The following is a 12,812-nucleotide window of genomic DNA, read 5'->3' as shown; positions in this document are numbered from 1 at the left end:
AGCTGTGATTTAAATTTAAAATTCAGCATGCACCACTCACGACATCAGTTAGAATATTTAGACTTAAGGATTGTTCAAAAAGAAGACCATTTTGATTTTGATATTTATGTAAAACCTACAGATAAGAATACTTTTTTGAATTTTCACAGTTGCCATCCTGTGAGTTTAAAAAATAATTTGCCATTCTCTCAATTTTTAAAGTTAAAACACAATTGCTCTACAAAGAAGAATTTCAAGCTTCAAGCCCAAGTGTTAACACATAAGCTAGTAAATCGGGGCTATCATAAAGAAAGCTTTTAAAAGAGCGAAATATTATGATAAGGATCGGCTTTTGCAAGATAAAGCACACAACAGTGATAAACAATCAGTAGACCTATTGACTTGTGTTCTGAAGTATTCAGCTCATGGCAATGAGATTGCGAATATTTTGAAGAATAATTGGAGAATCATCACTACTCACCCCATTTTTGAAAACTTGGACTTACACATTGCTTTTTCAAGAGATAAAAACCTAAAGGAGATTCTATCTCCTACTATGTACAAGACTGATGGTGAGGTTGACACTAATGTGTTACCAGCTGGTTTTTTTCAAATGTGGAAAATGTAGCATCTGTGAAATAACAGTATCATTAAAGGAGTTCAAAAATCCAGCAGATGGGAAAACATACACAATCAAACATTTTCTCACATGCTCTTCTAATTTTATAATATATGTTATCGTTTGTCCCTGTGACAAGTTTTATGTGGGCATGTCAACTAGACCCTTTAAAACGAGAATGATTGAGCATAAGTCTAACATCAAACATGGCAAATTAAATGCTCCATTGGCCGAACACTGTAGACTTTTACAACATAAATTTTCAGAATTGAGGTGTTTTTGTATTGATAAGAAGTCATCGATTATTCGAGGAGGCAATAGACAAAGAAAATTGCTCCAAAGAGAAGCACGTTGGATATTCAGACTCGATTCTTTGAAACCAAAAGGATTAAACACTTCCATTGATTGGGGTGCATTCTTATAACTTATTTAAGAATTCACATCTATAATCAGACAATAGTTGTGTAATTTCTTCTGGCTTGCGCCACAGAGAGTAATTGTCATAGTAATTAAGAGTAAGGTTAAAAGCGCATGCGCTGGCAAGTTGACAGCGCCATTTTTGCTCGTTAACCAGAGTTTAGCTGCACAGTGAGTAACCTCACATTGAGTTTTAATATTATCTTTTCTTTATATCGAGTTGTATTTATTACCGTATTTTCGCGGATATAACGCGCACCTGTGTAAAACGCGCACAGGGGTATAGCGCGCAGAAATCACGATGATATGTACCAAAACTTTTCTATACCGCGCTCAGGCATATAACGCGCATGATGCCCGACGCTCCTTTCGCCCGCCCTGACTTTCCGTGCGCTGTCCCGACTCTCCGTTCACCCCCCCTGACTTCCGTGCACTGCCCTGACTTTCCGTGCGCTGTCCTGACTCTCCGTTCACCCCCCCTGACTTTCCGTGCACTGTCCCCCCTTGAAGTCCTGTCCCCCCTTGAAGGTCTGTCCCCATCCTGAAAGCCTGATGCCCCCCCCCCGACGTCCGATACATCCCCCCCCGGCAGGACCACTCGCACCCTCACCCCGAAGGACCGCCGACTCCCCAACAATATCGGGCCAGGAGGGAGCCCAAACCCTCCTGGCCACGGCGACCCCCTAACCCCACCCCGCACTACATTACGGGCAGGAGGGATCCCAGGCCCTCCTGCCCTCGACGCAAACCCCCTCCCCCCAACGACCGCCCCCCCCCAAGAACCTCCGCCCGTCCCCCAGCCGACCCGCGACCCCCCTGGCCGACTCCCACGACACCCCCACCCGCCTTCCCCGTACCTTTGTGTAGTTGGGCCAGAAGGGAGCCCAAACCCTCCTGGCCACGGCGACCCCCTAACCCCCCCCCGCACTACATTACGGGCAGGAGGGATCCCAGGCCCTCCTGCCCTCGACGCAAACCCCCTCCCCCCAACGACCGCCCCCCCCCAAGAACCTCCGCCCGTCCCCCAGCCGACCCGCGACCCCCCTGGCCGACCCCCACGACCCCCCCACCCCCCTTCCCCGTACCTTTGGAAGTTGGCCGGACAGACGGGAGCCAAACCCGCCTGTCCGGCAGGCAGCCAACGAAGGAATGAGGCCGGATTGGCCCATCCGTCCTAAAGCTCCGCCTACTGGTGGGGCCTAAGGCGCGTGGGCCAATCAGAATAGGCCCTGGAGCCTTAGGTCCCACCTGGGGGCGCGGCCTGAGGCACATGGGCCAAACCCGACCATGTGTCTCAGGCCGCGCCCCCAGGTGGGACCTAAGGCTCCAGGGCCTATTCTGATTGGCCCACGCGCCTTAGGCCCCACCAGTAGGCGGAGCTTTAGGACGGATGGGCCAATCCGGCCTCATTCCTTCGTTGGCTGCCTGCCGGACAGGCGGGTTTGGCTCCCGTCTGTCCGGCCAACTTCCAAAGGTACGGGGAAGGGGGGTGGGGGGGTCGGGGGGGTCGTGGGGGTCGGCCAGGGGGGTCGCGGGTCGGCTGGGGGGGCGGTCGGAGGTTCTTGGGGGGGGGCGGTCGTTGGAGGGAGGGGGGTTTGCGTCGAGGGCAGGAGGGCCTGGGATCCCTCCTGCCCGTAATGTAGTGCGGGGTGGGGTTAGGGGGTCGCCGTGGCCAGGAGGGTTTGGGCTCCCTTCTGGCCCAACTACACAAAGGTACGGGGCAGGCGGGTGGGGGTGTCGTGGGGGTCGGCCAGGGGGGGCGCGGGTCGGCTGGGGGCCGGGCGGAGGTTCTTGGGGGGGGCGGTTCGTTGGGGGGAGGGGGTTTGCGTCGAGGGCAGGAGGGCCTGGGATCCCTCCTGCCCGTAATGTAGTGCGGGGTGGGGTTAGGGGGTCGCCGTGGCCAGGAGGGTTTGGGCTCCCTCCTGGCCCGATATTGTCGGGAAGTCGGCGGTCCTTCGGGGGGGGGGATGTATCGGACGTCGGGGAGTCGGCCGGGCAAGAGGGCTTGGGCTCCCTCTTGCTCCGATCGTGGATGCGGGTGCGGGTGGGAGCGCGTGCGAGCGATCGTTCGGGGTGGGGGTGCGAGCGGTCCTGCTGGGGGGGGGTGAATCGGGCGTCGGGCGGGGTGGGAACTATGTTTAAAAACTTTTCTATACCGCGCTCAGGCATATAACGCGCGAGGGGTATGCGCGGTAGGTAAAATCGCGTATAACGCGCGCGTTATATCCGCGAAAATACGGTAATTGTTTCATATGTTGTCTTGTTGTAGCAATGCATGTGACCCCTGAGGAAGCTTTTATTAGGTGAAACGGGTCCTCGTTGGGCATATATGGATATCGCTAAAACTGAGTTATCGGCACTCAAGCTGTAAAAAGATAAGTGCCAGTTCTAAATACTTACCCTTATATATTCAGCACTTTAAATGAGTAACGTAAAGCACTTGATAACTCACAAAGACTAAGCTCGATGAAAGATATCTTTGTCCTGCTTAGACTGTAGAATAATTCCTTTATGATTGTACAGTGCAGGCATCTGAGAGCATAGTCGAATGAACTAAGTGAGTGAGTTGTGACTTCTAAGATAATATGTTAGACAGGTCTGGTGTTTGGATTATCGGTTGATTTAGATGACCTGTTTCCATTGTTGAGTGTTTTCGTTATAACTACAACCCAGTCACAGCTCTCCATGAACCATGTCTCTGATTGCCACTAAATCCAACTCGGCCTCTTCCATCACAGCCTCTGGATCAAGAATGTTTCCTATATTTTGAGTATTAGTGTATATTGCTTTCCAGACGCTGTCCCTTTTTCTCATTTGAGTAAAGGTATTTAGTGATTCACTTACCTGAGGTTTTATATTTACCTGGGAACTTTGATCAACCTGTCCCAACAATTCTAGTTTAAATCCCTCTTCAATAGGTTAGCCAGTCTGCTGCTGAAGACATTTCTTCCCTTCTTTGATACATGCACATCATCCCTGCTCATAAGACTTTGAAAAAATCCCATCATCCAAAAATCCAAAATGCTCTCGACGACACCTTATATGCAACCACACATTCATCTCCAGGATGTGAGATTTTCTGCCCTGGACTTTACCCTCGACAGGGAGGGTCGATGAGAACACCACCTGCACACCTGACTGCTTCATCTTCTCTCCCAGATACATTTAGAGGGGTACCTTGCAGTGCCAGCATGGATGAGCAGCACTGGATAATAGTCATCAGGCTTGATAAGTCTCGGCAAGCTCTCTATAACATCTTGAATTTTGGCACCAGGCAGACAGCATACCTTCCAGGGCATCATGTCTGGTCTGCAGATGAACACCTCTGTACCCCTCAGAAGGGAATCACCAACCACCATTACCTTTCACCTACTAAAGATCATGGATCCAGGAATTTGGGGGGGATTTCAAGCTTTGATCTTTCTTCTCCCTGGGATACTCTCATCTCCTCTACTTCCAGGACTGAATACCAGTTCTTCAAGTCAAGGGTAGGTGGAGTCACAGTATCGATCCTGCAGGGTCTCGTAACCTGAATCCAGATGTTCTCCATCGGCACACCTCTTCTTCTCCATTGTTGGAAATCTTTGATGCCTCATGAAACAATTCATTCAATGTCTCTCTCATTCTTGCTGATGCTTCTCAGCCTTGCCACCTCTTCTCTCAGTTCCTTCACTTTCTTCATCAGGGATTCAGGCTGAAGACAGCTTGCACAAAGAATCACTCCCCTCTGCTTGGATAACATTTTCTGTCTGTACAGAGACAAAAGCTGTAACCTGGACAACAGGTTTGGCAACACAATGCATCCCAGCCATACTGTGGTTGCAGAAGTGCTCGCACCTGATAGTAACATAGTAGATGACGGCAGATAAAGACCCGAATGGTCCATCCAGATGAAAGAAAAAAAGAGAAAGCAGAAAAAAAAATCCTACCAAAGCAAAGTCCCTGATTGGCTGAAGAGCCTATAAATCAAAGATCAGTCTTGGGGATGGGTGGGAGGAAATTAAACACCAAACAGAGACTTTTCTCAACTTTAACCTAAAATACTAACCTATTCTAAAACATTTTTTATATAAAACCCTAAAAGGGCTTCTACAGGCTACAACATTGTCTAAACTGACTTTGCTGGAAAAGCAGAGTACTAAACTAAAAATGTTAAAAAGAAAGACCATGATAGAACCTACTGAAGCCCAAGTTTACCTTTTCCCAAGTCTGAATGTCAGCAGGTAGGATATTCCAATTGACTTTTTCTTCCCCTTAGCAGATTCTCACTCAGCACCTCTGCAGGATCATATATTTAGATTGCAAAAATTCATGGGAGTAGGACAGTGTAACATGGTAAAATTATTCTATAAACTATAGTGATAATCATCTCTGATGATCTTAAAAGTGGCGTAACAGATAGACAGGGTGACAAAAGTCAGGATAATGTTGGGTGCATAGGAAGAGGAAAAGCTAGCAGGAAAGGGGCAATGATACTATCTTTGTATACGCATTTCACACAACCTTGGTGGTACTGTTTTGACAAAATACTCCAGTAACAAATTCCACAATTTAATTGTGTACTGAATGAAAAAAGCAACAACTTTTTTTCTGTCTGATCTGCGAAGCAATTTTTGAGTAGAGATTATAGACAGAAAATTACCAAACACTGTACATTAAATCATTACTTGAAATAGCAATTAAAAAAAAAAAGAATTCAAAGAATAGCCCCCCAGGACTACTTTTATACTCCCTGGTGGTCTAGTGGTGGTCAGAACAGCAGCAATGCCTCAGTCAGAGCAGCCATTTTGAAAGCAGAGCCAGAATAGGCATGAGTAACTGGGGACCCACTCCTGCCCCAACTACACACCTAGACCATCAGAAATTGTGATATAATCCCAGGGGGGCCTACAGTTAGGGAAGGAGGTGGTCCAAGAGAATGGACAGCTCATTTTTTGGATAGGGGAGGGAGGGAGATAAATGGGATAAAGCACAATTTTCAGTTTTCACCAAAAACACATGGTCAATTTGGTCCAAAAGCAACAACACAGTCAAAAATTAAAATAACCTTTCGGCCAAAACCAAAAACAGACCGAGACAAAGGATTTGGGGCAGATTTCAGTTAGTTTGTACCTCCATTGTCTTGGAGTGTGAGTTAAGGATGTTGACATCTAGGTGGAAGAACACTTGGAGATCTTAGCAGCAGCACATGAACAAAACTCTGCTTTACTGTTAAAGCATGAGGAGTTGCAGTATAAGATAGATGACATGGAAAACTGGGATAGAAGGAAAAATCTTTGTTTGTGAAGAATGCAGAGTCACTAGCATATTGGCTGCCGTGAACTCGCGGCAGCCAATCAGATATCGGCTCTGCATGGGCAGGAGCGACCTTCCTTTGCTCCTGCCCATGGAGAACCGCTAGCTGACTGGCTGCCACGAGTTCTCGCAGTCCCGCAAGAACTCAAGGCAGCCAATTAGCTAGCGGTTCTATACTGGCAGGAGCAAAGGAAGGTTGCTCCTGCTGCAATTCACCACTGAACCTCCAAGGATACTTAAGGTATGTGGGGGAAAGCAGGAGGGTTCCTTTCTGTCCCAGCCACCACTGTACCCTCAGGTCTCACAGCAGGCCCAGCAGAGGCCGGGGGGGGGGGGAGCCTGTGCTGACCCGAATATAAACAGAGACCATATTTGAGTATATACAGTAATACATATCAAAAGGATGATTGAAAATTTGAAGCTCTGTTTTTTAGTCATTTTAAGATCAGAGTTGGCCAATCCCATTTTATGCATACAATTCACACACACTGTTCAATAATACACTCATATCTGTATCAAACAATATAATATAAATTTACTTTTTAACATTCAGGGATGAAGACAGCAGTTGATTCTTAATCCACAACGCAGAGCAAGGCAGGAAAGTGCATTCTTGATGTATGTTGATAAATTGATGTAAAAGTGAATTTAGGCCAGTCAGCCAAGTATGATTCAGTTTATGCAGCAGAACATCTGCAAGTCAAAACCCAGAATTACACTTCTTTATACAAAGAGAAAAAATTTCTCAAAGCTGAACCCAACATAAATCATACAAGTGCAACTTCTATCATATCTTTAAAGTAAGAAACTTCTATAGCACAATCTGACTACAATAGTAGTAAGGAAAGAATAAGTACCTACCTTGATAATCTTCTTTCTAGTAAATCGGCATACTTGGGTTGTGTATCTCTGGTCGTGAGATTCTGTGTAGTGAGCCTCATTTACATTTTTCTGCTCCGCCACTCATCCCTCTGGGCTGTCCTCCAATACATCAGTTTGTGTTAAAGCAGAAGGCCAGCCCTAGAGGAGAAAACATAACAGGAAGGGGCAGTGGCGTACCTAGGGTATGTGACACCCAGGGCCGATCATATATATATATATTTTTTTTTTTTAACATCTCCCCCATATACAATGGGATCGGAGGAGAACCCCCTTAGGAGCTGCCGCCCCCCCTTAGTACACCACTGCCTAAGGAAGGGGATTTTGGCCTCCAAAAGTTAGTTTAAAAATGTATCAAAATTAGTCCAATAAAAAGATTACCTTATTTCCATTTTCTATTTATAAATGTTTATCAATACAGCTACAACAGTACTTTATTCTAAAGCAACAACAACAAAAAAAACCCACAAACCTTTTACACTACCTTTTGTCATATCTAGTTTCCGCTTTCCTCTCTTCTCTTCACTCTCAATTCCGTCCAGCATCTGCCCTCTTTCTCCGTCTACTCCCTCCCCCCATGCTCTGGAATCTTTCTCTTCTTCTTTCCTTCCCATCCTAACTCACCCCATTGTCTGGCATCTTCTTCCCTTCTCCTATGCCCTGGTATCTCCCACTCTGGCATCTCCTTTCCCTAAGTCCTTTCCTTCCTTTCCAATGGTCTGGCATCTCAGTCTCTTTCCCATCCCTTATGCCCTGGCATCTCTCTCCTCTCCTTCAATCTATCCCTCTCCCAACATGCTCTGGCATCTCATTTCCTTCCTTTCCCTCCCTCCCTTTCTTCCTGATGGTCTAGCATCTCAGTCTTCTTCCCATCCCTCAAGCCTTGGCATCTCTCTCCTCTCTTTTCCTACCATCTCCCCCTCCATGCTTTGGTATCTCCTCTCTTTCCTTTCCTTCCCTCCCTCCTTTCCCCCTGGTTTGGCATCTTTGTCTCCCTTCCTTTCTCTCCCCTTGCCCCGACATCTATTCCTCCCCCTCCATGGCCTAGTATCTCCTTCCCAATGGTCTGGCATCTCTTTCATCTACTCTTCCTTCCCTGGTCTTCCCTCTCTCTCCCCAATCAGGTGCAGTATTTCTCTCCCTCTCCCCTCCCTCTGTTTGTCAACCTCCAGTCGGCAGTGCAATGTTCTCAATCTGATGCTCTTGCTGGAGTTGAGCCTTCCCCTCTATTTGCTGCTTTTGCTGGAGTTGGGCCTTCTCCTCTTTCGGGTCCCGCCTACTTCCTGTTTCCATGAAAGCCTGACACCAAGAGCAGTGAATAGTGAACGCTGCTGCTGCTGCTTGGAAGGAGCTCTTGATGCCGGCGCCGGCCCTCGGAGTCATCGGAGCACCCACTTATTGGCTGCACCCGGGGTGGGGCACTAGGGAGGGGTATAGGGACTCTCACAAAGAAAAGTCTGGGAGGAGTGTGTGGCGCAGTGGTTGGAGCTACAGCCTCAGCACCCTGGGGTTGTGGGTTCAAACCCCGCGCTGCTCCTTGTGACCCTGGGCAAGTTACTCAGTCCTCCATAGCCCCAGGTACGTTAGATAGATTGTGAGCCCACCAGGACAGACAGGGAAAATGCTTGAGTACCTGATTGTAAAACCGCTTAGATAAACTTGATAGGCGGTATATAAAACACCTAATAAACTTGAAACCTGTTCTGTTCATATCATAACATGAAATAATCATGAAACATCTAAACATTTAACCCTATAACATGGAGGAATGAACAGGCTACTTACCCGAGTGCAACCTGCACTCCAGTGAGAGCCCACAGAACAAGATTAAGACTCCACATTGAAAAGGTTGGTGTATTTTTTTTTTATATATTATTTTTTATTTTCAAATTTTACAGAAAGTGTACAACATTTTAAAATACAATTGATGAATATACAATAACACTTTTATATCTAATACATTATGTTCTAAATATATTTTTATCCCCTCTCCCTCCCCCCACCCTTCTATTACTTTTCATTCATACATTACATATTGTATATAATATTATAACATATTATGTAGAATTTATTTTAATTACCCCCCCTTTATGTGTGTCATAAAAAAGATATTTAAAATAAGAAAAGAAGAAGAAAAAATTTTATTATTTATTCATTGCAATATTTTGTCAATGTCCCCCATATTTTTATAAATTTATTATATGTCCCTCTTTGTATTGCTATTGTTCTTTCCATTTTAAATATATGACATATTGTATTCCACCAAAAAGTATAATTTAGGTTGTTATAATTCTTCCAGTTGTTGGTTATATGCTGAATGGCAACCCCTGTTAAAATTAATAAAAGCTTGTTATTTTCTGGTGAAATTTGACTTTTTTTTCTCATCATCATTCCAAATAATATTGTATCATATGATATTGCAATATGATTTTCCATCAATTTATTAATTTGTGGCCAAATTGAATTCCAAAAAGTTTTAATATAGGGACAATAATACAATAAATGATCTAATGTCCCTGGTTCTAGATTACAGTGCCAGCATTTATTAGATTTAGAACTGTCTAATTTTTGCAAACGTGTAGGGGTCCAAAAAACTCTATGTAATAAAAACAACCAAGTTTGTCTCATAGATGCTGACACTGTACATCCCATTCTCCAAGACCAAATTAGTGGCCATTGAGATGCATTAATCTGATGTCCAATCTCAATGCTCCAAATATCTCTTAGACCATTTTTTGGTTTTTTGTTCAAATGTCCAGATATTAATTTATACCACAATGCGGCTTGATGTCCTAGGAAGTCTGCTTGAAAACATAAGAACTTTAAACTATATTGATTATTTAATGTTTTCCATTCAGGGAACCCAACCTGAATGGCCTGCTTCAATTGCAACCATTTAAAACTTTGTGTTTTATTAAGACCAAATCTATGTTGCAATTGTGAAAAATCCAGCAGTTTACCTTCTGAAATAACATCGTCTAGAGCAGTGTTTTTCAACCTTTTTTGGGCAAAGGCACACTTGTTTCATGAAAAAAATCACGAGGCACACCACCATTAGAAAAAGTTAAAAAATTTAACTGTGCCTATATTGACTATATATAAATATATAGGAATCAAATAAACACAAAGAAAGTATTTTATAATGCTGCCACCGCCACTGGGGAATAGGCTGCCACTGCCGCCATCGGGAACAGGCCGGCACCGAGTTCTCCCTGCTTCTCTTCCCCGCAGGGCCGACCAACTCTCGCCACCCGTCGTCAATTCTAACTTCGGAGAGGACGTTCTAGGCCAGCCAGGCAGCGATTGGCTGGCCCAGAACGTCCTCTCCGACGTCAGAATTGACGCGAGTGGCGAGAGTTGGCCGGCCCCACAGGGAAAAGCAGGGAGAACTTGGCGCCGGCCTGTTCCCGATGGCGGCGGTGGCACTCAAGTGGCTAAAGAGCCGCAGTTTGCCGGCCTAGGGACAACACTGGAGGGTGGCCAGCTGTGCACCCCCTTGGGACGTAAACCCGGGGTGGGGCAGACCGCCCCCCCCACCCTGGTATGCCACTATCTGTACCTCACTCCCTCCCTATGACCAAAAATTATCCTTTCTTCTATTCCCCGTGTACACAACCATCTCTTTCCCTCCCTTCCTCTCTCCCAAGTCCATTTCTTCTGTGTCCAAAAACCCATTCCCTCCCCCACCTCAGCATCTCTTTCCCTCCCTTCCTCTCTCCCAAGTTCATGCCTTGTGTCCAAAACGCACTCCCTCCCCCATTTTGTGTTCCGTGTTTGCCTCCCAGCCCATTTTTACAACTTTCTCAGCAAAACGAAGCTCAAGCCGCGAGGCTTGTCTTCTGCTTCCTGCCTGCCCTGCCGCGCACAAATAGCCGAACGAAAGTATTCTCCGACGTCAGCGCTGACGTCGGAGGGCAGGCTTTGCTTAAGCCCGCCCTCCGACGTCAGCGCTGACATCGGGGAACGCTTGCGATCGGCTATATGTTAGCTGCAGGGCAGGCAGGAACAGAAGACGAGCCTCGCGGCTCGAGATGTATTGAATTCCGCGGGTCCCCCGTCCAGCTCTCTCCTGTCCACGTAGGGCGGAACGCTCCTCTCCCTAGACTGGTGGTACTGCCCTGATGGCGGCCCTGACCGTACGGCACACCAGGCAACATCTCGCGGCACACTAGTGTGCCGCGGAACAGCGGTTGAAAAACACTGGTCTAGAGATCCAATGCCTGCAATAATCCAGTTCTTCCAAAGGATTTGAGCTCCGCCTATTTTGATCTTGGAGTTTATCCATATAGATTGATTAGTTGATTTGTTTATTGGGATAGGTGTTAATTTATCAATAAACCTCAACGTTTTCCAAGTATCCATTAATATTTTATTTTCTCTGTATCTTCTAGGTATGTTAATACTTGGCAAATGAACTAAATTTAGGGGAAACATAAGGCGCCATTCTAAATATAACCAATCCGGTGCATTATCCATAAGTTCTGGGAGGATCCAATACATACCCTGACGTAGAATATAGGCTTGATGGTACCTATAGAAATTTGGAAAATTTACCCCTCCCTCTTTAATTGATTTTTGCAAAGTTACTAAAGCTATTCTAGGTGTTTTATCAAGCCAAAGAAATTTTGTTAAAATACTATTAAGTTTTTTATAAAAGGACCCCTGAAAATAAATAGGTATCATACTCATTTGGTAGCAAACTACAGGTAACATCATCATTTTAATAGTTTGAACTCTTCCCCACCAAGAAATATGTAATGGGTTCCATTGTTCACATAACTCCGTAACTTTTTTTAATACATATTTTTCATTCTCTTTTACTGTATCTTCAATTGTATTTTTAACTTGAATGCCAAGATATTTAAATCCTTCTTCTTTCCATATGAATGGAAAAGTATCAAATAATCCTTTTACACAATGAACATTCAAGGGTATAATTTCAGATTTATTCCAATTAATTTTATAACCTGAAAATTTGCCAAACTTATCAATTAATTCCAATAAAGAAGATAAGGTAGACTCTGGATTTCTCAAATAAAGTAAAATATCATCAGCATAAGCTGAAATTTTATATTCCATATCTAAATATGGAATACCTTGTATCTCCCTCTTTTGCTGTATTGCTAACAATAAGGGTTCTAATACAACATCAAATAACAAAGGAGATAAAGGACAACCTTGTCTAACTCCCCTCTGCAATTGAAAACCATCAGATATCTTATTATTAATATTTAGTCTTGCAATCGGGAAGCTATACAATGTTTTTACCATTCGTATAAATCCAGAACCTATACCAAACCATTCTAAAGCCTGATACATAAAATTCCATTCTACCCTATCAAATGCTTTTTCAGCATCTAATGAAACTGTAAAAGCCGGTTCATCCATTTTTTTTGATAAGTTTAACATGTGAAACAATAGTCTAGAATTATTAGAGGAATGTCTTTTAGCAACGAAACCCGTTTGATGCATATCTATAATATGTGGGAGAGCTTTGGCTAATCTCAAAGCCAAAATTTTCGCCAAAAGTTTATTATCAACATTTATCAAAGATATAGGCCTGTAGTTTGAAACCAAAGTAGGATCTTTATTTGGCTTAGGCAAAACAATTATTGATTATTGA

General features: G+C 44.7%; 1 protein-coding gene across 2 annotated transcripts in view; it reads right to left on the bottom strand.

The window, feature by feature from the left end:
- LTN1 (listerin E3 ubiquitin protein ligase 1) overlaps positions 1-12,812 on the bottom strand; it is a 146,281-nt gene that overhangs the window by 70,696 nt on the left and 62,773 nt on the right. For both annotated transcript variants that reach the window (XM_033942385.1, XM_033942384.1), the window contains exon 14: positions 6,850-7,003. In XM_033942385.1, coding sequence (XP_033798276.1) covers positions 6,850-7,003 — 154 coding nt within the window. The remainder of the gene's footprint in view (positions 1-6,849; positions 7,004-12,812) is intronic.

Source organism: Geotrypetes seraphini, chromosome 4, assembly GCF_902459505.1.
Source record: "Geotrypetes seraphini chromosome 4, aGeoSer1.1, whole genome shotgun sequence".
Classification (NCBI taxonomy): domain Eukaryota; kingdom Metazoa; phylum Chordata; class Amphibia; order Gymnophiona; family Dermophiidae; genus Geotrypetes; species Geotrypetes seraphini.
Note: the sequence above shows the minus strand (reverse complement) of the source record. Positions and strands in the feature narration are given on the sequence as shown.